This window comes from Cyanistes caeruleus, chromosome 25, assembly GCF_971803275.1.
Source record: "Cyanistes caeruleus chromosome 25, bCyaCae1.hap1.1, whole genome shotgun sequence".
In the NCBI taxonomy this organism is placed as follows: domain Eukaryota; kingdom Metazoa; phylum Chordata; class Aves; order Passeriformes; family Paridae; genus Cyanistes; species Cyanistes caeruleus.
The window spans coordinates 4,973,915-4,999,126 of NC_141725.1; the positions used below are offsets into that span (position 1 = coordinate 4,973,915).

Sequence of the window (25,212 nt, forward strand, 5' to 3'; positions counted from 1 at the left end):
GCTCTCCTGGAGCTCTCCAAGGTTTCCCTGGAGCTTCTCTTTTCCCACTTGGGCACTTCCAGGGATGGAGCCTCCCTGGGAATTCCAGCCCATTCCCTCCCAGCCAGGAATTCCTTCCCAAAATCTCATTTTCCATTCCCTGTGTCCTGGGATTCCATCCCAAATCCCAAATTCCCTCTCCAGCCCTCCCAGAGCTCTCCAAGGTTTCCCTGGAACTTCTCCCACTTTCCTTGGGCACTTCCAGGGATGGAGCTTCCCTGGGAATTCCATCCCATTCCCTCCCAGCCAGGAATTCCTTCCCAGATTCCCCATTCCCAGTTTAAACCCATTCCCTGTGTCCTGGAATCCCATCCCAGATCCCAAATTCCCTCTCCAGCCCTCCCGGAGCTCTGAGGTTTCCCTGGAGCTTCTCCCACTTTCCTTGGGCACTTCCAGGGATGGAGCTTCCCTGGGAATTCCATTCCCACCCTCCCAGGCAGGAATCCCTTCCCAAATCCCTTCCCAAATTCCCATTTTCCAATTTAAAACCATTCCCTGTGTCCTGGAATTCCATCCCAATCCCAAATCCCTCTCCAGCTCTCCCGGAGCTCTCCAAGGTTTCCCTGGAGCTTCTCTTTTCCCACTTGGGCACTTCCAGTGATGGAGCTTCCCTGGGAATTCCATTCCCACCCTCCCAGCCAGGAATTCCTTCCCAAATCCCACCCAAATTCCCCTTTCCCAGTTTGAACCCATTCCCTGTGTCCTGGGATCCCATCCCAATCCCAAATCCCTCTCCAGCTCTCCCGGAGCTCTCCAAGGTTTCCCTGGAGCTTCTCTTTTCCCACTTTCCCACGTGAGCTTCCCTGGGAATTCCCTCCCATTCCCTTCCCCAAATCCCAGCTGGGTCAGATGAAATTTCCCCCGTTGGACACTAAAGTTTCCCTTCCCAGCTTCCCACATCCGAGCGGGTTCCACACCGGAATTTAATTTAAAATTTCCAAATCCGGGGATTCAGGGATTGTTGGGAATGGATTGGAAACTCCTCACAATTCCCCTTCCACCCTGGGTTTCCTTAAAACCAAAGAGAAAAATCCCTGGATTTCCTCTCACCCTCATTTTTCCCATCGCTTCGCATCTCCTGCAAATCCCAAATCCCAAATCCCTCATTCCCCCCATCCTAGAACAGGGAAAAAAAAACCCCAAACCCACCCAGAAATGTCCCCAGCCGCCGCTTCCCAACCAAAATTCCTCCTTTTTTCCACCCAGGACCACAAATTCCTTCCCAAAACGGACCCAGATCCACTTTTACGGAACTCTGGCCTTGCCCAATTAAACAAATTAATCCTAAAAATTAAAAAGCAGCTAAAAATACCCCAAATTCTGCTCTTTCACCTTCGGATTTTCTGTTTTAGGCAGCTCATTAAATCCTCCCCGTGCCCCCCGAGGCCGCTGCTAGCCTGGTTTTTACCAGAGGTGAAATTTTTGTCCCGTTTTTCTCCTCCTTTTCCTTTTATTTATCCTCTCCAAACTATTTTCTTTCTCCACATCTCCCCAAAAAATTCCGTAAATCAACTTAAAAATTGAATTTATTCCTGAGGTGAGGGCTCAGAGGAGCTGAAAGTCCAGCGGTTTTTTCTGAGTTAAAAACTCATTTTCAAATGCATTTCCCTTTTTTTTTTTTTCCTTGGAAAATAAAAAGTTCCCAGGAAAATCCTGGGGAAAAAAAACCCCTTTTTTTCCTGATTTTTTTCCCAATTTTTTACGATTCCATGGAAGCAGAAATCTTCCTGGAAATGGATTTTCCCTTGTGGAATTCCGTGGCAAGGCAGCTGCTTCCAGCTTGAACGGGAATATTGGGAATATTTGGGAAATCAGGATATTTCCTCTCCCTGGAAACACCTCTGGATGGAGGATTTCCTTCCCAAAATCCCGGAATTTCGGTTGGGAAGCACCTCTGGAATCACCGAGCCCGAGCTTTTCCCTCCCAGGACCGAAAAATTCCCTTCCCAGCCTCGGGATTTTGTGTTTCCTCCCCAAAAGTCACAGGAGGGAGGTCAAGGGCTGGTCCTGATCCATGGGGATCCTCCAGTTCCCAGATCCTGGATCCTCCAATTCCTGAATCCTGGATCCTCCAATTCCTGAATCCTGGGATCCTCCAATTCCTGAATCCTGGATCCCTCCTGGATCCTCCAGTTCCCAGATCCTGGGATCCTCCAGTTCCCAGATCCTGGATCCCTCCTGGATCCTCCAATTCCTGAATCCTGGGATCCTCCAATTCCTGAATCCTGGATCCTCCAATTCCTGAATCCTGGATCCCTCCTGGATCCTCCAATTCCTGAATCCTGGATCCTCCAGTTCCCAGATCCTGGGATCCTCCAATTCCTGAATCCTGGATCCCTCCTGGATCCTCCAGTTCCCAGATCCTGGGATCCTCCAGTTCCCAGATCCTGGATCCTCCAGTTCCCAGATCCTGGGATCCTCCAGTTCCCAGATCCTGGATCCTCCAATTCCTGAATCCTGGATCCCTCCTGGATCCTCCAATTCCCAGATCCTGGATCCTCCAATTCCCAGATCCTGGATCCTCCAATTCCCAGATCCTGGGATCCTCCAGTTCCCAGATCCTGGGATCCTCCAGTTCCCAGATCCTGGATCCCTCCTGGATCCTCCAATTCCCAGATCCTGGATCCTCCAGTTCCCAGAGGGAATTGGATTAACCCTATCCAATTCCCAGATCCAGGATCCCTCTAATTCTTGGATCCTGGATCCCTCCAGGATCCTCCAACTCCCAGATCCTGGATCCTCCAATTCCTGAATCCTGGATCCTCCAATTCCTGAATCCTGGATCCCTCCTGGATCCTGCAATTCCCAGGATCCTCCAGGCACAATTCCAGAACTCCAGACACAATTCCAGACACAATTCCAGAACTCTGGACACAATTCCAGACACAATTCCAGAACTCCAGACACAATTCCAGATGGAGTTTAGAGCTGGGAGCTGATGCTGAGCAGGATTTGGGAACCAGAAAAGGGAAAACCCCAAGGATCCAACGGCAGAGCAGGACCTGGAAAGTTAAAAAGGGAAAATCTGAAGGAGCCGGCGGGCAGCGCTCATGGGTGCCAGCCCCGCGGTGTCACCCGGTGCCAGCAGATGTCACCCGGTGTCACCCGGTGTCACCCGGTGCCACCGAGCCCCGCGGCCCCCGGCAGGTGGTGCTGCCGGCACCGGGAATAAAGTCGGGAGAGGAGCAGCGGCCGGAGGTGAGCGGGATGGGGCGGCTGGAGCGGGCAGGGAGCGGCCGGGGATAACAAAGAGCTCCGGGAGCCGCGGGGAGCGGAGCGGGGAGCGCCGGGGAGGGGAGCGGGGAGCGGCCGGGGAGGGGAGCGGGGAGCGGCCGGGGAGGGGAGCGGGGAGCGCCGGGACACAGCCGGGACACAGCCGGGGCCGCTCCCGGAGCCCATCCCGGGGCTCCTCCCGATCCCGGGGCCGATCCCGATCCCGGGGCTGATTCCCGTTGCTGATCCCGGTGCCGCTCCCGGTGCCGCTCCCGATCCCGGAGCCTCTCCCGATTCCCGTGCCCATCCCGGTACCACCCCCAGAGCCTCTCCCCATCCCGGAGCCGCTCCCAGAGCCGATCCCGGCGCCGATCCCAATCCCGGAGCCGCTCCCGGTACCGCTCCCGATCCCGATACCGCTCCCATTCCCGGTACCGCTCCCGGTACCGCTCCCACTCCCGGTACCGCTCCCATTCCCGGTACCGCTCCCTCTCCCGCTCCCTCTCCCGGTACCGCTCCCTCTCCCGGTACCGCTCCCTCTCCCGGTACCGCTCCCGGTACCGCTCCCACTCCCGGTACCGCTCCCGGTACCGCTCCCGGTACCGCTCCCATTCCCGGTACCGCTCCCTCTCCCGGTACCGCTCCCGGTACCGATCCCGGTACCGCTCCCTCTCCCGGTACCGCTCCCTCTCCCGGTACCGCTCCCGGTACCGCTGCCGCTCCCGGAGCCGCTCCCTCTCCCGGTACCGCTCCCGGAGCCGCTCCCTCTCCCGGTACCGCTCCCACTCCCGGTACCGCTCCCGGAGCCGCTCCCATTCCCGGTACCGCTCCCGGAGCCGCTCCCATTCCCGGTACCGCTCCCTCTCCCGGTACCGCTCCCGGAGCCGCTCCCACTCCCGGTACCGCTCCCGGAGCCGCTCCCATTCCCGGTACCGCTCCCTCTCCCGGTACCGCTGCCGGTTCTCGCCCCGCGGAGCAGCAGCAGCAGCAGCAGCAGCAGCGGCTTCACAGTGAAATTCCGGAGGAAATTTCAAGAGCATCCGGATCCGGAGAAGGAGAGAGAGAAAGAGGAAGGGGCAGAAGGAGCCGGAGGCGAGCGCGGATCGCGGAGCGGCTCCCGCCGGGGATGGGGTGAGAGCCGCCGCTCCTCTCCCCGCGCTGCTTTTTGCTCCCTCACAGAAAGCACTGAAAGGGTTAAACCGCTCCGTTTGGGGGTTTATTTCCCGTGGAAAGTTTAGATTTGTTTTTATTTTATTTTATTTTTTTTTTATTATTTTTTTTTTTGGGGTGGGGGGGATTGGGAGTGGCCGCGAGTTCTTGGAGTGAATTCGCGTTCGAGGCTTTCAAACACAAATTTGGGAGGATTGGAGCAGCTCAAACTTTGCCAGGAGTTAAAAATTCAGGATTTTATTGGGCTTGTTGCGTTCTGTAAAATGGGATCCGTTTGCTTTTCTGGCTGGATGAACTCCGGGGTGATTTGTGGGGAGTTTTTCCAAGGGTGCTTTTCCCAAGGCTGTTTTCCAGAGGTTTTTCCAAGGGTGGAATAATGGTTTGGGACACGGAAAGATGGAAACAGGAGTTTAATTATTCCCAGCCTCAAACTTTTAGGAGCTGAAGCGTTGCTGTGAGTTCCCTGTGCAATCCAGGCTGTTTTTTTGAGGAGGGGGCTGTGGAGCTGGAGGAATCCTGTCAGATAATTCCCTTCAAAACTTGGCTTTTGGCAGGGCAAAGAGGGGCTAAATAACATTTATTTGAATTTAATTTATGTCTTTAAAATTTATTTATTTATTTATTTATTTATTTATTTATCTATTTATTTATTTATCTATTTATTTATTTATCTATTTATTTATTTATTTATTTATTTATTTATTTTATTTATATATTTTATCGTTTTTCAAATTTAATAATAAATTTATTCTTTGTTTATTTTATTATTTATTTCAAATTTAATCATCCCTTCATTTATTCTTTATTATCTATTTCAAATTCAGCCATACATTTATTTGTCCTTTATTCACTTCGCTGTTTGTTTCAAGTTTAACAATCCCTTTATTTATCCTTTATTTTGTTATTTATTTCAAAATTTAATAATTCCTTTATTTATTTCATTATTATTCCTTTAAAATTAATTAATTAATTAATTAATTAATCTTTTAGTTTTTTATTATTTCTTTAAAATTTAATAATTTATTTCTTCTTTATTTATTTAATTATTTATTTCAACATTTAATAATTCCTTTATTTATTTCATTATTGTTTCTTTAAAATTTAATTAATTAATTAATTAATCCTTTATTTATTTTATTATTTCTTTAAAATGTAATAATTTATTTCTTCTTTATTTCAATATTTCATAATCCATTTATTCATCCTTTATGTTATTATTTACTTCAAAATCAATACCAACACATTCATTATTTACTTATTTACTATTTAATTAAAAATTCAACAATCCGTTTATTTATTTTACTTATTTCTTTCATTATTTCTTTAAAACCCTTGGGGGTTTTTTTTAATATAAAAAATCCCGTTTACCCCCTCTTTTTTTTTTTTTTTTTTTTTTTTTATTTAATATTCTTTTTTTAAATTTTTCCTTTTGGATTACCTAGATAAAGAGATCAGACACAGATTGGGGAGGCAGAAAAAGCAGAATTGAGGAGTGGCAGCAGCGTGAGGCTGACAGGAACCCTTTGAAGAGGATGTGCCTGATCCAGGTTCAATCTCCTCTTTTCCTGGCGCTTTTCCCTCTGATCTGCTGGAAAAATAAAAAAACTTCCAGAGCTGCCAGGAGAGGTTTAACAAGGCCAAAACTCGGGATTGAGATCCCTCAATCCCTGGGATTCCTTCCCGGAGTTTCCAGCCCTTGGAAAACGTTGGGATGAGGAGTCAGCCTGTAATTATCACTGGCAGAGAGGCAAAAACCACATTGTTCCACCCCAAAATTCATTTAATTCCATTGTTCCACCCCAAAATTCATTTAATTCCATCGTTCCACCCCAAAATTCATTTAATTCCATCGTTCCACCCCAAAAATTCCTAATTTAATTCCATTATTCCACCCAAAAATTCCTAATTTAATTCCATTATTCCACCCAAAAATTCCTAATTTAATTCCATTGTCCCACCCCAAAATTCATTTAATTCCATTGTTCCACCCAAAAATTCCTAATTTAATTCCATTGTTCCACCCCAAAATTCATTTAATTCCATTGTTCCACCCAAAATTTAATTTAATTCCATTATTCCACCCAAAAATTCCTAATTTAATTCCATTGTCCCACCCCAAAATTCATTTAATTCCATTATTCCACCCAAAAATTCCTAATTTAATTCCATTGTCCCACCCCAAAATTCATTTAATTCCATTGTTCCACCCCAAAATTTAATTTAATTCCATCGTTCCACCCCAAAAAAAATTTTTAATTTAATTTTTATTTGAACTTTGAATTACTGCAGAACCTCCCAGTGGTGTTGGTGTCCCGTGTGTTTGGAATTCCGGGCTCTCCCTGGACCCCCCGGCCGAGCCCCCCCCTCTCTCCGGGGGATTTTGGGGGTTCCTGGCTCGGGGAGAGCCCGGCCGGGCTCCAGGCAGGGCTCAGCTGAGTCAGCGTGGCCAGCAGCCAGGGCTGGGGATCATTTCTGTCCTGGGAACGCTCAGCTCTGTCCTGGACTCAATTCTGTCCTGAGCTCACTCAATTCTGTCCTGAATTCACTCAATTCTGTCCTGAATTCACTCAATTCTGTCCTGAGCTCACTCAGTTCTGTCCTGAATTCACTCAATTCTGTCCTGAATTCACTCATTTCTGTCCTGAATTCACTCAATTCTGTCCTGAATTCACTCAATTCTGTCCTGAATTCACTCATTTCTGTCCTGAATTCACTCAATTCTGTCCTGAATTCACTCAATTCTGTCCTGAATTCACTCAATTCTGTCCTAAACTCACTCAATTCTGTCCCTCTCACTCATTTCTGCCCCACTCCCATTCAGGATGGACAGGGACACAGGGACGGGGTCAGGATGGACAGGGGGACAGGGTCAGGATGGACAGGGACACATGGATGGGGTCAGGATGGACACAGGGACGGGGTCAGGATGGACAGGGGGACAGGGTCAGGATGGACACAGGGATGGGGTCAGGATGGACACAGGGATGGGGTCAGGATGGACACAGGGATGGGATCTGGATGGACACAGGGACGGGGTCAGGATGGACACATGGACAGGATTCCTGAATGGACACAGGGATGGGATCTGGATGGACAGACGGACGGGGTGTGGATGGACAGGGGGACAGGGTGTGGATGGACAGACGGACGGGGTGTGGATGGACAGACGGACGGGGTGTGGATGGACAGAGCTGCTTTGGGGTGCCTTTCCCAGCCCCTCTGGGTGTCCCTGCAGGAGGAGCTGCCTCATCCCACCCCTGGATTATCCGGGCAGACCCGGCTCAGCAGAGCCAGGCTTTGCAAGGCCGGCCCGGGCGAGCACAGATGGCCCAGCCAGGGCTGCCTTTGGTCCTGGCACCTCTCGTGGGCTGCTGCTGCTGCTGCCACCTGTCCCTGCTGTCCCCACGCGCTGTCCCCGAGCTCCTGGGTCACCCTGAGCCCACCTGGCAGGTCCCTGAGAGCCGCGGGGACAGGTGAGGGTTTGTCCTGGTGACACTGAGGGACACAAATAAAGGTTTAGGATTTGCTGTAGTGGCAGTGAAAGGCACAAATAAAGGTTTAGGATTTGTTCTGGTGGCAGAGAGGGCACAAATAAAGGTTTGGGATTTGTTCTGGTGGCATTGAAGGGCACAAATAAAGGTTTGGGATTTGTTCTGGTGGCAGAGAGGGCACAAATAAAGGTTTGGGATTTGTTCTGGTGGCAGAGAGGGCACAAATAAAGGTTTAGGATTTGTTCTGGTGGCATTGAAGGGCACAAATAAAGGTTTGGGATTTGTTCTGGTGGCAGAGAGGGCACAAATAAAGGTTTAGGGTTTGTCCTGGTGGGACAGGCAGATTTCCTGAGGAAATCAGTTTGGGGCTGAGGAGAGGGAGCTCGTGTGAGGAGCAAGGTGGAAACGAGTGTGGAGGTTCCACAGCCTCTCCTGGAGCCCCCTGGGTCCTCCCGGGCAGGAGCAAACTGGAATCGATTGAGCCATTCCCTGAGTCCTCCCAAACATTTCATGGATCCCTGGATCCTCCCCAGACATTCCCTGGATCCCTGGATCCTCCCCAAACATTCCCTGGATCACTGGATCCTCCCTAAACATTCCCTAGGTCCTCCCCAAACATTCCCTGAGACCTTTCCTGGATCCCCGTGACCCCAACCATTCCCTGGATCCTCCCTAAACATTCCCTGGATCCCTGGATCCTCCCCAGACTTTCCCTGGATCACTGGATCCTCCCTAAACATTCCCTGGATCCCCCCAAACATTCCCTGTGACCATTCCTGGATCCCTGTGACCCCAAACATTCCCTGGATCCCTGGATCCTCCCAGACATTCCCTGGATCACTGGATCCTCCCCAGACATTCCCTGGATCACTGGATCCTCTCCAAACATTCCCTGGATCACTGGATCCTCCCCAGACATTCCCTGGATCACTGGATCCTCCCCAGACATTCCCTGGATCACTGGATCCTCCCCAAACATTCCCTGTGACCATTCCTGGATCCCTGTGACCCCAAACATTCCCTGGATCCCCTGATGGGAGCTGCAGCAGCTCCCAGTTCCTCATTTCTTTACCCTTCAGATAAAAAGCTGAACTTTCCAGCTCAGCCCGTGCTAAAAATCACCATTTAACCCCTTCATTTCCCAGCCCTCCCTCCATCCCGGGGCTCTCCAGCCGGGAAAATCCGTCTGGAGCCGTGGGATGTTGAGCTTTGCCCTTCCCCCTGCCAGGGATGGGAGCTGGATCCCTTCCAGCTGCCATCAGCACCCGGCCAGATCTTTGTCCTTTGGCTCTCCTTAATGCCCTGCCAAGGCCAGCCCTGGGGGAAATGTGAGTTTCATTTATTTACTTATTTATTATTATTTATTTCTCTTTTTTTCTTTCTAATTCGCTCATTTATTTACGTTTATTTACTCGCTGTTGCCGGGGCTGGGCGGGAAAAGAAGCGTCGGCATTCCAGGGATCCTGAAATTCAGAGCTGGAATCCCGGAGCTGTTTTTGGAAAGGTTTTTATTTTGAATTTGTTTTGGGCAGCAGCAGCTTGGCCTGGGCGCTCCTGAGGAGCTCCTGGAGCAGCTCCTGTCCCTCTGTCCTCCCCCGCCAGGACAAACTGCCCAAAGGATTCCAGCGGAGACGGTGGGAAAGTTCTTCCCTGGGAGGGGAGGGAATTCCCAGAGCAGCTGTGGCTGCTCCTGGATCCCTGGAAATTTGGGATCCCTGGAAGTTTGGGATCCCTGGAAGTTTGGGATCTCTGGTGGTTTGGGATCTCTGGTGATTTGGAATCCCTGGAGGTTTGGGATCTCTGGAAGTTTGGGATCTCTGGAAATTTGGGATCCCTGGTGATTTGGAATCCCTGGTGGTTTGGGATCCCTGGAAGTTTGGGATCTCTGGAAATTTGGGATCTCTGGAAGTTTGGGATCCCTGGAAGTTTGGGATCCCTGGTGATTTGGGATCCCTGGAAATTTGGGATCTCTGGAAATTTGGGATCCCTGGAGGTTTGGGATCTCTGGAAGTTTGGGATCTCTGGTGGTTTGGGATATTATATTAATATAATTAATATAATTAATATAGCTAATATATATATATATATATATATATATATATATATATATATATATATAATGTATCTATATATCTCACCTCTAACATGAACCTACTCTCTGTCAGTTTGGAACCATTCCTGGATATCCCATGGATGGACAGGGACACAGGGACAGGACCCATGGAAGGACAGGGACACAGGGACAGGACTCCATGGATGGACAGGGATACAAGGACAGGATTCCTGGACACCCCATGGAAGGACAGGGACAGAAGGACAGGACTCCTGCACAGACAGGGACACAGGGACAGCACTCCTGCACGGACAGGGACACAGGGATGGGATCCTGGACACCTCATGGATGGACAGGGACAGAAGGACAGGACTCCTGCACGGACAGGGACACAGGGAGAGCACTCCTGCACGGACAGGGACACAGGGAGAGCACTCCTGCACGGACAGGAGCCCAGCAGCAGCTGCTGTGCCCAAGGAATGCTCTCCCAGGAGGGTTTTCCACACCACATGGGCTGGAAGCTCTGGAGCCTCCCCGGCTCCTCCGTGGCCGTGTCCCGAGAGCCGCTGCCAGCGGGATCAGCTCCAGCAGCACGGCTCAACCCCGCTCCAGCCAGCAGGAATCACCTCAAACCAGGATCCCCGGGAATATCGGGGGCACTGAAGGTGCCTGGCTGTGTGGGGAGTAACAAATGGACTTTTCCATCGGCAGGGAATGAATCCCTGTGAATTCCAGCAGGAAGGAGCCCCAGAGGAGCTGAGGGAGCCCTGAGGAGGAGCTGCTGGAGGAGGGGACACCCCAATAGCTGCCCGGGCCTGTGGCCTCCTGCCCTTTACTAACAAATGTCAACAGCTCGGTAAAGTCCTGCCTTCCTTCTTTCCAAAACCAGGATTTGGGGTTTTGGGGGCGGAAAAGTCCGGTTTTCCCCCGTGTGTGTCAAAGATCCGCGTGAAAAGGGAGGAATTCGGGTCCTGTTCCAAAAAAAACCCAGCAGGGAGGATGTGGAACAGGCTGGGAGGGAAATCAAATATTCCCTGGAAGGTTTGGGGTGGAAAGCGCCAGGTGCCTTGGGATTGATGGGGACAGGCTGTGCACGGCAGCTGGGAGCGCTTGGAATGGCGAGGAAGCGCCAGGAGTCTGGATTTGGGGAAGCTCCACAAAGCAGGATGGCGCCTGGGCCTTGCAGCTGCCAAAATTCCCTAAAATTTCCCTGGATTTGGGTGCGGAGCGCAGCCGGGGTTTGAGGAATCCCCCGAGCCCCGGTGCAGCCGGGCTGTTGTGTCATGGAAAACATTCCCGCAGCGCTCCGGTTACATCCTGATCCCCGAGCTGCTCCGCTCAGCTCGGATATTCCTGGCTCCAAACCCCGCTGGGCTCGGGGCTGCAGCAGCTGCGCCTGCGGGAGGGGCAGAGTTTCCCTGGATTCGGGAGCGGGGGGAGTTTGCTCGAATCCCGGGATGAGCAGGATGTGCTTCCAGGATGAGTCAGGGCAGGAAGAGCTGTGCCGAGGGGAAGGAGCTTTGTGTGCTCAGTTCCTGCGTCCGTCTGTCTGTCTGTCCATCTGTGAATCCATCCGTGAATTCATCCATCCATCCATGGATCCATCCATGAATCCATCCGTGAATCCATCTGTGAATTCATCCATGAATCCATCCATGAATCCATGAATCCATCCATGAATCCATCCATGAATCCATCCATGAATCCATCCGTGAATCCATCTGTGAATTCATCCATCCATCCGTGAATCCATCCATGAATCCATCCATGAATCCATGAATCCATCCATGAATCCATCCATGAATCCATGAATCCATCCGTGAATTCATCCATCCATACATGGATCCATCCATGAATTCATCCATGAATCCATCCATGGATCCATACATGAATCCATGAATCCATGAATCCATCCATGAATCCATCCATGAATCCATGAATCCATAAATCCCTCCATGAATCCATCCGTGAATCCATCCATGAATCCATCCGTGAATTCATCCATCCATCCATGGATCCATACATGAATCCATGAATCCATGAATCCATCCGTGAATCCATCCGTGAATCCATCCATGGATCCATCCATGAATCCATCCATGAATCCATCCATGAATACATCCATGAATCCATCCATGAATCCCTCCATGAATCCATCCATGAATTCATCCATGAATCTGTGAATCCATCCATAAATCCATCCATGAATCCATCCGTGAATTCATCCATCCATCCATGAATCCATCCATGGATCCATGAATCCATCCATGAATTCATGAATCCATCCATCATCCATCCCTCAATCCCTGAATCCATCCCTCCATCCCTGCCCCACGGCCGTGCCGTGAGGATCCCACCAGCCCTACCCCAAAAACGAGCTTTCTGTGCCCATTTCTGTGCCCATTTCTGTGCCCATTTCTGTGCCCATTTCTGTGCCCCTCCTTGTCCCCCACGTCACGTCCCAAGGGCGCAGCAGAGCCCGATCCCCAGGGGAAGGTGCAAACTGGGTGAAACTGGGCTGGAATTCCCTGGTTTTGTGCCAGGGGGATTTTCCAGGATGAGCGAGGAGCGAGAGCCGCTGTCACCTCAAACAGGGGACACAACTTTCCCTCTGCTCAGCCAAAGGATGACTCCAGCTTCTCCCCCGGCTTCTAAAATCGGGATTTGGAGGATTTAGGGATGTGGGGAGCTCTGGGAGAGGGAATTTTTCCCCCTCAGGAAGGTCTGGCTGGGATTTGGGAGGGGCAGGAGACGCATCCAGGATAAGGGGAAGAAGGAAATCCCCGCATTTCCCTTTTCCCTGCCCTCACATCCCTCTTTTCCCGTCCCCACCCCGCAGGGAGCAGCCGATTTTCAGCACCAGGGCTCACGTTTTCCAGATCGACCCCGCCACCAAACGGAACTGGATCCCGGCCAGCAAACACGCCCTGACCGTCTCCTACTTCTACGATGCCACGCGCAGCGTCTACAGGATCATCAGCGTGGGGGGAACCAAGGTGGGCCGCGCGCCCCGCTGCCACCAGCCTGGGGATTCACACCGGAAAAATGATTTTGTCTCCCAAAAAAATGATTTTGTCTCCCAAAAAAATGATTTTGTCCCCCAAAAAATGATTTTGTCTCCCAAAAAAATGATTTTGTCCCCCCCAAAAATGATTTTGTCCCCCCCAAAAATGATTTTGTCTCCCCAAAAAATGATTTTGTCCCCCCCAAAAATGATTTTGTCCCCCAAAAAATGATTTTGTCTCCCAAAAAAATGATTTTGTCCCCCCCAAAAATGATTTTGTCCCCCCCAAAAATGATTTTGTCCCCCAAAAAATGATTTTGTCCCCACAAAAAAATGATTTGATCCCCTGATTGATCTCATGAATCCCTGATGATCCCCTGACCCCCTGATTGATTCCCTGATCCCCTGATTGATCCCCTGACCCCCTGATTGATCCCCTGACCCCCTGATTGATCCCCTGACCCTCTGATTGATCCTCTGATCCCCTGATTGATCCCCTGACCCCCGATTGATCCCCTGACCCCCTGATTGGTCCCCTGATTGATCCCCTGACCCCCTGATTGATCCCCTGATTGATCACCTGACCCCCTGACTGATCCCCTGATTGATCCCCTGACCCCCTGATTGATCCCCTGACCCCCTGATTGGTCCCCTGATTGATCCCCTGTCCCCCTGATTGATCCCCTGACCCCCTGATTGATCCCCTGACCCCCTGAGTGATCACCTGAATCCCCTGATTGATCCCCTGATCCCCTGATTGATCCCCTGATTGATCCCCTGACCCCCTGATTGATCCCCTGATTGATCCCCTGACCCCCTGATTGATCCCCTGATTGATCACCTGACCCCCTGAGTGATCCCCTGACCCCCTGATTGGTCACCTGACCCCCTGATTGGTCCCCTGATTGATCCCCTGTCCCCCTGATTGATCCCCTGACCCCCTGATTGATCCCCTGACCCCCTGAGTGATCACCTGAATCCCCTGATTGATCCCCTGATCCCCTGATTGATCCCCTGATTGATCCCCTGACCCCCTGAGTGATCCCCTGATTGATCCCCTGACCCCCTGACTGATCCCCTGATTGATCCCCTGACCCCCTGATTGATCCCCTGACCCCCTGATTGGTCCCCTGATTGATCCCCTGACCCCCTGATTGATTCCCTGATTGATCCCCTGACCCCCTGCCTCTCCCCACAGGCCATCATCAACAGCACCATCACCCCCAACATGACCTTCACCAAAACATCCCAGAAATTCGGGCAGTGGGCCGACAGCCGAGCCAACACCGTCTACGGGCTGGGCTTCGCCTCGGAGCAGCACCTGTCACAGGTGAGCACACCTGAGCACACCTGGGCACACCTGAGCACACCTGAGCACACCTGAGCACACCTGAGCACACCGGAGCACACCTGAGCACACCTGAGCACACCTGAGCACACGTGAGCACACCTGAGCACACGTGAGCACATGTGAGCACACCTGAGCACACGTGAGCACACCTGAGCACACCTGAGCACATGTGAGCACACCTGAGCACACCTGAGCACACCTGAGCACACGTGAGCACACCTGAGCACACGTGAGCACACCTGAGCACACCTGAGCACACGTGAGCACACCTGAGCACACCGGAGCACACCGGAGCACACCTGAGCACACCTGAGCACACCTGAGCACACCGGAGCACACCTGAGCACACCTGGGGGAGCCCAGGCTCGCCACAAACCCCTCAGGGACCGCCTGGAACACAATTAATGCTGCAAAAAGACCCAAAACAGCTTTAAAATTGTGTCACAGAGCGCTCTGAGCATCACCACTCCAGCTGAGGCTGCAGGCCCTGGCTCTGGCCCCCAGATTTAGGGGTTGTTCCCTCTGTTTTGTTGCTTAAGAAAAATTAAAATTAATTTTTTTAAAAAATTGAAGAGTTCTGAGCGGAGCTGCAGGCACCAGCTCTGCTCTCTGCCCGCTCCAGCTCAGCCCCGCAGTGACTTTGCCCTTCCCCTCCAGTTTGCAGAGAAATTCCAGGAGGTGAAGGAAGCAGCTCGTCTGGCCAGGGAGAAATCCCAGGATAAAACAGAGCTGACCAATCCTGCCCTGAACATCACATCCCACCAGGTAACGCAGCTCTTCCCTCTCCTCCAGAAGCTTTTAGGGTCGATCCCCGCCCGTCCAGCAGCCCCAGGGTGTGTCCTGGGGAGAGTGCAGGAGTCAGAGCAGAGCATCTTCCACTCATCCCGGTTTCACACCCAAAGAGGAAACTCCTGCCCCTTCCTGACTCCGTTTCCCAAGCGTCAGGAGCCGTGGAGGAGGATAAACTGTAGAGGCTGGGGCTGTTTCTTCTCCCACACCTTTGGGAAATGGGTGCCACCGTCCCCTGAGTGATGACAGAAAAAAGGGAAATGACAGAAAAAAGGGAAAATTAAAAAAAAAAAAAGGGAAACGACAGAAAAAAGGGACAAAAAGCTCCGCCGTTTTCTGCTGGTGTCTGAACTCAGCTGAGCTGAAGCCAGGGCTGGCAGCTCTGTGTTTGTTAAATCTTCCTGCTGCTCTGAGGAACAGCAGGAAAATCCCCACAGGAATTCAGCAAAGCCTGGCCTGAAAAGGCCACTGGGAGCCACGGGGACTCGTGTGACAGGCTGTGACACCGGTGGCATTTCCCTGCGGAGCTGAGGGCTGGAGAGCTCCGTGTCCAGGGGTGGGAGCTGTGAGGCCACAGCTCTGGGATCTGCTGTTCCCTGATCTGGGATCTGTTCCCTCCTGCTCTGGGATCTGTTCCCTGCTCTGGGATCTGTTCCCTGCTCTGGGATCTGTTCCCTGATCTAGGATCTGTTCCCTGATCTAGGATCTGTTCCCTGATCTGGGATCTGTTCCCTCCTGCTCTGGGATCTGTTCCCTCCTGCTCTGGGATCTGTTCCCTGCTCTGGGATCTGTTCCCTGATCTGGGATCTGTTCCCTGATCTAGGATCTGTTCCCTGATCTGGGATCTGTTCCCTGATCTAGGATCTGTTCCCTGATCTGGGATCTGTCCCTGCTCTGCTGGGATCACTGCCCCAGCCCGCTGTGGGGACAGGGACAGGGACAGGGACAGGGAGGAGTGGCACTGCTGGCACTGCACCGACCTCCCTGCCCAAAAGAAAGCTCCCAGAGCCACCCCTGTGGCTGAGGGTCCCTGTCCCCTGTGTCCCCTGTGTTCCCTGTGTCCCTGTGTCCCCTCTGTCCCCTTGCCAAACCCACTCTCCCCAAGCTGGGACCCCCCCGGGCTGACCCCGCAGGGCCAGCCTGGCTTTGTGGCCACAAGCCCTGTCCCCACTGGAGGTGACCACCCCTCCTTCACCCCCAGGTTCTTCCCAGCCCCATCATCAGCTCCAATGGGCCGGGAGAGGATAAATTGTTCCGGAGCCAGAGCGCGGACGTGGAGATAAGCACGGAGAAGGAGAGGCTGAAGAAGATGCTCTCGGAGGGGTGAGGCTGCTCCTGACTCCCAAACCCTCTCCTCTGGCAGGATTTGTCATCCCAAATCATCCTGACCCCTTCTGCTCTTTTAATTCTCCTGAGTAAAGCCCCACAGCCGCTGCTCAGACCCTCCAGGGGATCCATTTCCCCCTTTTTTCCCAGCGGGAAGTTATTCCAGCTTGGAAATTCTGCAGCGTGGGAAGGAGGATGCCCCGTGCCAGTTATCTCCGGATCAGTGGTTCGTGATACCAGGGGATGTTCACACTTTTCCAGCTGGCCCAGGGTTGTGTTTGTGTTAATTCCCCTGGTGATTCCAGCAAAATCCCTGCTGCTTCCTCTCTTTGTCTCTTCAAAAGGCTTCGGGGCTGGATTCTGCCCTGTGGCTCCTCTCGAGCTCCCAGCTGAATGCTTGGAGTATTTTTAAATCAGGAGCAAAGCGTCCTTTGCTGCCTTCTCCTGAGCCCGGCCTTCAGCCAAGGCAAGCTCTGCTCTAATGTGGTGCAGTGGGAGGCCGAGTTCTTCATCCTCTATATATATAATATATGATATAAAACCAATAGTAAGCACTGGGAATGGGGTTGCTCTGAAGCTCTCCTGCTCTGTCCCCCAGCTCCGTGAGCGAGGTGCAGTGGGAGGCCGAGTTCTTCATCCTCTGGATATATGATATATATTATATAAAACCAATAATAATCACTGGGAATGGGGTTGCTCTTCCTGAATCTCCCCTGCTCTGTCCCCAGCTCCGTGAGCGAGGTGCAGTGGGAGGCCGAGCTCTTCAGTCTCTGTATATATTATATATGATATAAAACCAATAATAATCACTGGGAATGGGGTTGATCTGAGTCTCTCCCATTCTGTCCCCAGTTCTGTGAGCGAGGTGCAGTGGGAGGCTGAGTTCTTTAGTCTCTGTATATATTATATATAATATAAAGCCAACAATAATCACAGGGAATGGGGTTGATCTGAGTCTCTCCCGTTCTGTCTCACAGCTCCGTGAGCGAGGTGCAGTGGGAGGCCGAGTTCTTTAGTCTCTGTATATATTATATATGATATAAAACCAATAATAATCACTGGGAATGGGGTTGATCTGAGTCTCTCCCATTCTGTCCCCAGCTCCGTGAGTGAGGTGCAGTGGGAGGCCGAGTTCTTCAGTCTCTGTATATATTATATATAATATAAAGCCAACAATAATCACAGGGAATGGGGTTGATCTGAGTCTCTCCCGTTCTGTCTCACAGCTCCGTGAGCGAGGTGCAGTGGGAGGCCGAGTTCTTTAGTCTGTGTATATATTATATATAATATAAAACCAATAATAATCACAGGGAATGGGGTTGCTCTGAATCTCCCCTGCTCTGTCCCCAGCTCCGTGAGCGAGGTGCAGTGGGAGGCCGAGTTCTTTAGTCTGTGTATATATTATATATAATATAAAACCAATAATAATCACTGGGAATGGGGGTGTTCTGGGTCTCTTCCATTCTGTCCCCAGCTCCGTGAGCGAGGTGCAGTGGGAGGCCGAGTTCTTCAGCCTCCAGGACAACAACAACAAGCTGGTGGCCGCTCTGCACGAGGCCAACGCCAACGTGGACCAGTGGAAGAAGCAGCTGCTGGCGTACCAGGAGGAGACGGAATCGCTGCGCCAGCGGGTGAGCTCGGCACCAAACCCCGGCCCTCGCTCGCCCTTCACCCCCTTTTCCCATGGAATCCTGAAAATCCTGGGAATGGTGCTGAGGAAATGAGGTGGTGGGGTTGGGGAGCTCCTCTCTGAGCCCCCGCGGGGACAGGGAGGAAAGAGGAGCGCGAAGTCACCGAGTCTCAGCTTCCCTTCGGATTTTTCTGGAAGGAATTCCCGGCTTTCCCAGCCGGGTTGTTTGCTGCAGCAGTGGGAAAGGAGCCCCTGTTCCCTTGGAATAACGGGATCCAGGAGGGCACTGGGGATCGGGAAGATTTGATCCCGGGAAAGGCGTTTTAGGAGAGCTGGGAAAGGCCTGGGAGCCCTGGAGCAGGAGCTGCGAGGCTGTTCGAGCTTGGAGGTGGCTCATTTAAGAGCCAGCAGGGATTTAGAGCAATTAACAGCTCAATTAACAGCTCAATTAACAGCTGTTTGCACTCGATGGCCGGGTGTGCAGTAAGCATCCATCCCTCAGGATTCCTGAGGCCTGATTCCAAACATCCATCCCTCAGGATTCCTGAGGCCTGATTCCAAACATCCATCCCTCAGGATTCCAACATCCATCCCTCAGGATTCCAACATCCATCCCTCAGGATTCCAACATCCATCCCTCAGGATTCCTGGGGCCTGATTCCAACTTCCATCCCTCAGGATTCCAACATCCATCCCTCAGGATTCCTGAGGCCTGATTCCAACTTCCATTCCTCAGGATTCCTGGGGCCTGATTCCAAACATCCATCCCTCAGAATTCCAACATCCATCCCTCAGAATTCCAACATCCATCCCTCAGGATTCCCAATATCCATCCCTCAGAATTCCAACATCCATCCCTCAGGATTCCCAATATCCATCCCTCAGAATTCCAACATCCATCCCTCAGGATTCCAAACATCCATCCCTCAGGATTCCAACATCCATCCCTCAGAATTCCAACATCCATCCCTCAGAATTCCAACATCCATCCCTCAGGATTCCCTGCTAGCTGGGAGCTGGGAGAGAGGATTTGGGGAGCCTCAGGTGGAGGACAGCACCAGAACCGTGTCAGGATCACAGTTAAAAACCAGCAACTCAGGAAAACATCTGGATTATTGCCCCTAAATCTGAGAATTTTGTTGGATTTTGGCCGGCACCGTGATCCTGACAGCTCCAGAGCTGGGATCTGTCCCGTTCCCGGAGCAGCAGGATCCGCTCCTCATCTCTGGAGGAGTCTGCAGAGCTCAGAACAGCCCAAAAAGCAAAAGCTGCCGCAGCCTTTTAAAAATGAATCCCCTCATGAATAATCCAAGGCACCCAGCTGAATTTTTCAGGGCTTGGGCAAACCCTTCCAGCTCAGCCGGATTTTGGGAATCTCTGCCCAGGGTGTACATGGAGCTGGATTTTCAGGCTGGAGCCCAGTTCAGCACAGAACCCCTGCAGAAAGCACAGACAGAGGGTGCAAACTGAATTTTTTTAGCCACAAAATGTTTCAGAAGGAATTTTTCTTTCCCTCCCAGCCCCAAGCGGGAGGTGCTGTGAATCCAGGTGGGTTTGCAGGGAATCCAGGGTGGTGGGGATGAGGAGCCAGGGAATTCCTGCAGCTCTCAGGGAATCTCCCCGTGCAGGTGGCAGAGCTGGAGTCGCAGGGGACGCAGGATTCCTCCAGCGACAACAACAAGGAGGAGCTGAGCCAGACCCTGGAGGAGCTGGAGCTGCTGCTCAAGGCTAAGGATGAGGTGAGGCTGCCAGGAAATCCAGCAGAGCTGTTCCCATCACATTCCCAAGCCAGGGGGAAAAGCTGAGGACACGGAAGAGTTGGGAACTCGAGGCTCAGGAGCTTTGCAGATCCCTCTCAGCCTTCCCCTCCCAGGCCTGGAGGTGGGGCAGAGCAGAGGGGAGGGTCTGTGTGGTGAGTTTAGTTTGGTTTTTTAATTTAACTAAAATCTAACTAGGTTAAACCACATTCTGGAATGGGATTTACCTGGAAACAGGGCCCAGACAAAATTCAAAAATAAAAGTGGATGTGTTTAATGAAAGGCAGCGTTTAAGGGCAGAGGAAACCTCCCCAAGGGGCTGCAGCCAAAACCGGCCATGGAGCTTTCCAGAAAATTCTCGGCTGATTTACAAAATCAGCCTTTAATCCTGATTAACCCCCAGGTTAACCAATCACCAAATTAATTACTGATTAATTAATCACCTCCAGGTGGGTGAAGCCCCGTTCCCCCAGCTAGCTCCCCAAAAATCCACTTTGGTTGAGGTGAGGTGGCCTTGGATCACAGAGGGGTTGTTTTGTCTGCCCAAAACACCAGGACACAATTCCAGACACAATTCCAGAACTCTGGACACAGCTCCAGACACAATTCCAGAACTCCAGACACAATTCCAGATGGAGTTTAGAGCTGGGAGCTGATGCTGAGCTGGATTTGGGAACCAGAAAAGGGAAAATCTCAAGGATCCAACAGCAGGACAGGGTTTGAAAAGTTAAAAAGGGAAAATCTCAAGGATTCAACAGCAGGACAGGATCTGAGAAGCAGAAAAGGGAAAATCTCAAGGTTATCCACAGCAGGACAGGATTTGGGAAGCAGAGCAGCTGAAATGTCAATCCCTGTGTGCCCCAGGAGATCCAGATGCTGAAGAGCCAGAAGTGCGGCCGCTGGGAGGCCGAGGGGGAGCGCGAGGAGACGCTGCAGAAGCTGCAGGTAAAGGCGGCACTTTTGGGGCACCCCAGCTCCCAGATCCATCCCAGCTTCCCCCCGGAGCCGTGGAGGGAATGCTGGAGAGCCCCTCTGGAGGCCTGGAGCAGCTCCTCGCTGTCCCCTGCCCTCTGCCACCCTCCCCGTGTCCCTTGGGGTGTGACACGGGGCCAGCAGCTGTCCCGGCCTCACTTTTATTTCCTTGAGCACTTGCAGCAGCTCCTGGCGTGGGATTGTGGCAGAATTTGGGGTTGTCCTGCTCCTCTCCACCCTCAGAGTTCTGGAATTCCTGCTGGGGGTGGCAGGGACACAGCTGGAGCAGCTCTCGGGGGAGATGAAGCCACATTTATCCCAGAGCTCTGGAGACCCTCACGGCTTCCCATGGCAGGAGCAGCTGCAGGGCCTGGGGACATCCAGGGCCAATCCCACCAACTTGGGGACATCCAGGGCCAATCCCACCGGGCTGGGGACATCCAGGGCCAATTCCACCAACTTGGGGACATCCAGAGCCAATCCCCCCAGGCTGGGGACATCCAGGGCCAATTCCACCAACTTGGGGACATCCAGAGCCAATCCCACCGGGCTGGGGACATCCAGGGCCAATCCCCCCAGGCTGGGGACATCCAGAGCCAATCCCACTGGGCTGGGGACATCCAGGGCCAATCCCACCAACCTGGGGACACCCAGAGGCAATCCCACTGGGCTGGAAAGCATCCAGAGCAGCTCCAGAGCCAATCCCACCGGGCTGGGGACATCCAGAGCCAATCCCCCCAGGCTGGGGACATCCAGAGCAGCTCCAGAGCCAATCCCACCAACCTGGGGACATCCAGAGCCAATCCCCCCAGGCTGGGGACATCCAGGGCCAATCCCCCCAGGCTGGGGAGGATCCATGAGGGCAGAGCTGCAGTTCCACACCCTCACACCACAGGTTTGGGGCCAGAGCTCCCAGACGGTGCCTCAGGATAGGGAACACCCCTGAGGGAAGGAGCTCTGGGGACACTGGGTGGCCCTGGGCTGGCTGGCCAGGGACACGAGGGGCTCTGAGCACTCCACCTGTCCCTGCAGGAGCTGGAGGCCCGGAACGTGGAGCTGGAGCAGCGCCTTCACCTGGCTGAGCAGACCCTGGCAGAGAGCCTGGCCGAGAGGGAGAAGATGCACAGCGAGGTCACCAAGGTGGCCGAGATCATGGATGTGAAGATCTTCGAGCTCAGCGAGCTCAGGCAGGGGCTGGCCAAGCTGGTGGAGAGCAACTGAGCAGCTCCAGAGGCGGAGGAGCCCCCCGGAGCAGGGGCAGCCCCAGCTGGGCCCGGGCACCGACAGCTCCTGAGGGCACGGAGCGGCCTCAGCGCCCGGCCGGGCAGGATTTGCCACCCCACCAGCAGCTGCCTGCACAGAGAGCACACCAGAGCAGCCACTCGCTGCCCAGCGAGCCCCCAGAGCAGGGCACAGAGGACCTGAGCTCCTGAACTCTCTCCAGGGAGCGCCCAAATCATCTCCAGGGAGCACCTGGACCCACAAATCCACTCCAGGGAGCACCTGGACCCACAAATCCTCTCTAGGGAGCACTCAAATCCTCTTCAGGGAGCACCTGGACCCACAAATCCTCTCTAGGGAGCACCCAAATCCTCTCCAGGGAGCACCTGAAGTCCCTAAATCCTCTCTAGAGAGCACCAGAACCCCCAAATCCTCTCCAGGGAGCATCTGAATCCTCTCCAGGGAGCACCTGAACCCCCAAATCCACGCCAGGGAGCACCCAAATCATCTCTAGAGAGCACCTGAACCCCCAAATCCACTCCAGGGAGCACCCAAATCTTCTCCTGGGAGCATCTGAACCCCCAAATCCTCTCCAGGGAGCACCTGAACCCCCAAATCCTCTCCAGGGAGCACCTGAACCCCCAAATCCTCTCCAGGGAGCTCCTGGAGTCCCAGCCAGCGCTCTCTGGCTCTCCTTGGCCGTGGCACGGCCCAGATGTGCCAGCTGTGCCCTGCCAGCTCCCTGCTGCCACCGTGGCCCCCAGGTTTTTACATTTCCTGTGGGGAAAGGGCCCAGCAGCCTCAGTCTGGGTTTATTTCTTTTCTCTGTAGTTTTATTTTTTAGGAAACCACTTTTGCAAATCAGCCACCTGGGGAGGGAGGGAGGGAGGAGAAATTCCTGCTTTTCCCTCCATCCTGGGCACTGCCTGGAGCATCCCAAGGTGACCCCGAGTCCTTCCCACTGCTCCTCCAGAGGCAAAACTGCAGGAAAAGCCTGGGAAAGTCAAACAAAAAAAAACCTTTTTACCTTTTTACGGGTGAAAACTTCGGGGCAGGTGAATTTGGGAAGTGGGACATCCCTCAGGGCACGGCCTGGGCTTGGCGTCGCTCCTGGCCTCCGAGGGCTGCGGATAATTGGAATTAAATGGAGCAAATCCCAGGTGCTCTTGGAGGTTTTTTTGGGGGCTTTTTTTTTTAATTTTTAATTTTTTTTTTTTCCTTTTTATTTTTGGGAAGCAGCCCCCGGGGATGTCCTGCTCCGTGTGACGGGGACAGGTCCCAGCTGGATTCAAGGAGAGCAGGAGGAGTCGGGAACACGCTGGGATCGGTGCCCTGAGGGGCCTGGGGGAGGGTGGGGAGCTGTCCCAGAAACTCAGGGGTTATCCCAGAAATTCAGGGGTTGTCCCAGAAACTCAGGAGTTATCCCAGAAATTCAGGGGTTATCCCAGAAATTCAGGGGTTATCCCAGAAATTCAGGGGTTATCCCAGAAATTCAGGGATTATCCCAGAAATTCAGGAGTTGTCCCAGAAATTCAGGAGTTATCCCAGAAACTCAGGGGTTACCCCAGAAATTCAGGGGTTACCCCAGAAATTCAGGGGTTATCCCAGAAATCTGGGAGTTATCCCAGCAATTTGGAGGTTATCCCAGAAATTTGGGTGTTGCACCTAAAATATGGGAGTTATCCCAGAAATCTGGGAGTCATCCCTAAAATCCAGGACTTAGAGCAGAAGTTTGGGGGTTATCCCAGAAATTCCGGAGTTGTCCCAGGAATCTGCGAGTTAGCCTTAAAATTTGTGAGTTATCCCAGAAATCTGGGAGTTATCCCAGAAATTTGGGAGTTATCCCAGAAATCTGGGAGTTCTCCTAGGTGCTGTCCAGCCTTTGGGATTGAGCCTGAGGGAGGCCCGTGGAAAACTGGAATTGTGGAAATGGTGGAAATCCGGGATTGTGGAAATGGTGGGAATTGTGTCCCTCTCCTGTGCCACTCCCAGAGCCCATGGACTGGGAGCAGGGATGGATTTGGCTGGATTTGGGTGGATTTGGGTGGATTTGGCTGGATTTGGGGGTGTTTTTTTCCCGCTCTAAACCCGGCGAAGGCAGCAGAAATCCTGGGAATTTCTGGGAATGTTCCCACAGAGGATCCCACAGCAGGTCTGGCACCTCGGGAATCTGCCGGTGGCTCCGTGCCCTTCCCATTCCCAGGAAAATGCAGGAATTCCCAGACCTGCAGAGCTCTTCCCCTCCGGGTTTGGGCTTTTTTTTCCCCTCAGTTTTTACTTTATTTTCATTTTTCTGTTGCATGAAGCGTTCTCACGACTGTCTGGGGCTGGAGCTGCCACAGAAACTTTTTGTTCCAGGGTATTTAAGAAGAAAAGGGAGGAAGTGGAGTGGGGGGACACAAAAATTTTTCGGGATTTGTTTCCCACCCCACGCCAGTGTTGGATATTTCCTCCCTCCTTCTGAAATAGAGATCAGCTCCCAGCAAGGTGTGTTTGGTTTGCATCTCTGTCACTGGGGGTGGGGAAAAAAATGGATTTTCCATGGATTTTTCCACCACGGCTGAGCTGGGAATGGATCCTGAAATCCTGGCAGCAGGATTGCAGCCTCGCCTGTCTCCCTGCTCTGTGGGTGCCACGCCTGGCTGAGTCAGCTTTCCCAGCTCCTGATCAAGCTCCTGCACATCCCAGCAGGATTCCCAGCCAGGGAAACACTCCCAGAGCTCTCCCAGCTCCAGGGAATTCCGTGCTGCTGGCCCCAGAACCTGCCCCAGCTGCACAAAATCTGATTTTCTGCTGGTTCTTCCTGTGTTTGGTGTCCCCAGAGCGGCCCCTGAGGGCTCCAGCTCAGCCTGCAGCAGAGAACTGACCCTCCAAGGGGATGAGAGTTGTGTGAGGAGGGGTAAAAATGGTGTGAGGAGGTCTAAAAGTCACGGGAGGAGGTCTAAAAGTCATGGGAGGGGGTTTAAAATCATGGGAGGAGGTTAAAAATCATGCAAGGAGGTCTAAAAATCATGGGAGGAGGTCTAAAAATCATAGGAGGAGGGTTAAAAATCATGGGAGGAGGTTTAAAAGTCATGGGAGGAGGTCTGAAGTCATGGGAGAAGACCTAAAATCATGTGAAGAGGTTTAAAAATCAGGTGAGGAGGTTTAAAAATCATGTGGGGAGGTTTAAAACCGTGCAAGGAGGTCTCAAAGT

General features: G+C 52.5%; 1 protein-coding gene across 6 annotated transcripts; it reads left to right on the forward strand.

The window, feature by feature from the left end:
- Positions 1 to 4,087: 4,087 nt before the first annotated feature.
- Positions 4,088 to 24,502, forward strand: HOMER3 (homer scaffold protein 3). Of its 6 annotated transcripts, XR_015279134.1 has the most exons (12): positions 4,300 to 4,383; positions 9,142 to 9,241; positions 10,678 to 10,822; positions 12,806 to 12,962; positions 14,169 to 14,300; positions 14,979 to 15,086; positions 16,312 to 16,433; positions 17,911 to 18,067; positions 19,695 to 19,805; positions 20,688 to 20,768; positions 21,828 to 23,534; positions 23,613 to 24,502. XR_015279134.1 is itself a non-coding variant. In XM_086862519.1 (11 exons), exons 3-11 carry the CDS (start codon positions 10,809 to 10,811, stop codon positions 22,014 to 22,016), a joined length of 1,071 nt encoding a protein of 356 aa, XP_086718645.1. In that variant the 5' UTR covers positions 4,229 to 4,383; positions 9,142 to 9,241; positions 10,678 to 10,808; the 3' UTR covers positions 22,017 to 24,502. The 6 variants fall into 6 exon arrangements, 4 of the variants coding, with proteins under 4 accessions (XP_086718648.1, XP_086718644.1, XP_086718645.1 ...); XR_015279133.1 differs by lacking the exon at positions 9,142 to 9,241 and having other exon boundaries at positions 4,137 to 4,383; XM_086862519.1 differs by having other exon boundaries at positions 4,229 to 4,383; positions 21,828 to 24,502.
- The last annotated feature ends 710 nt before the right edge of the window (positions 24,503 to 25,212 follow it).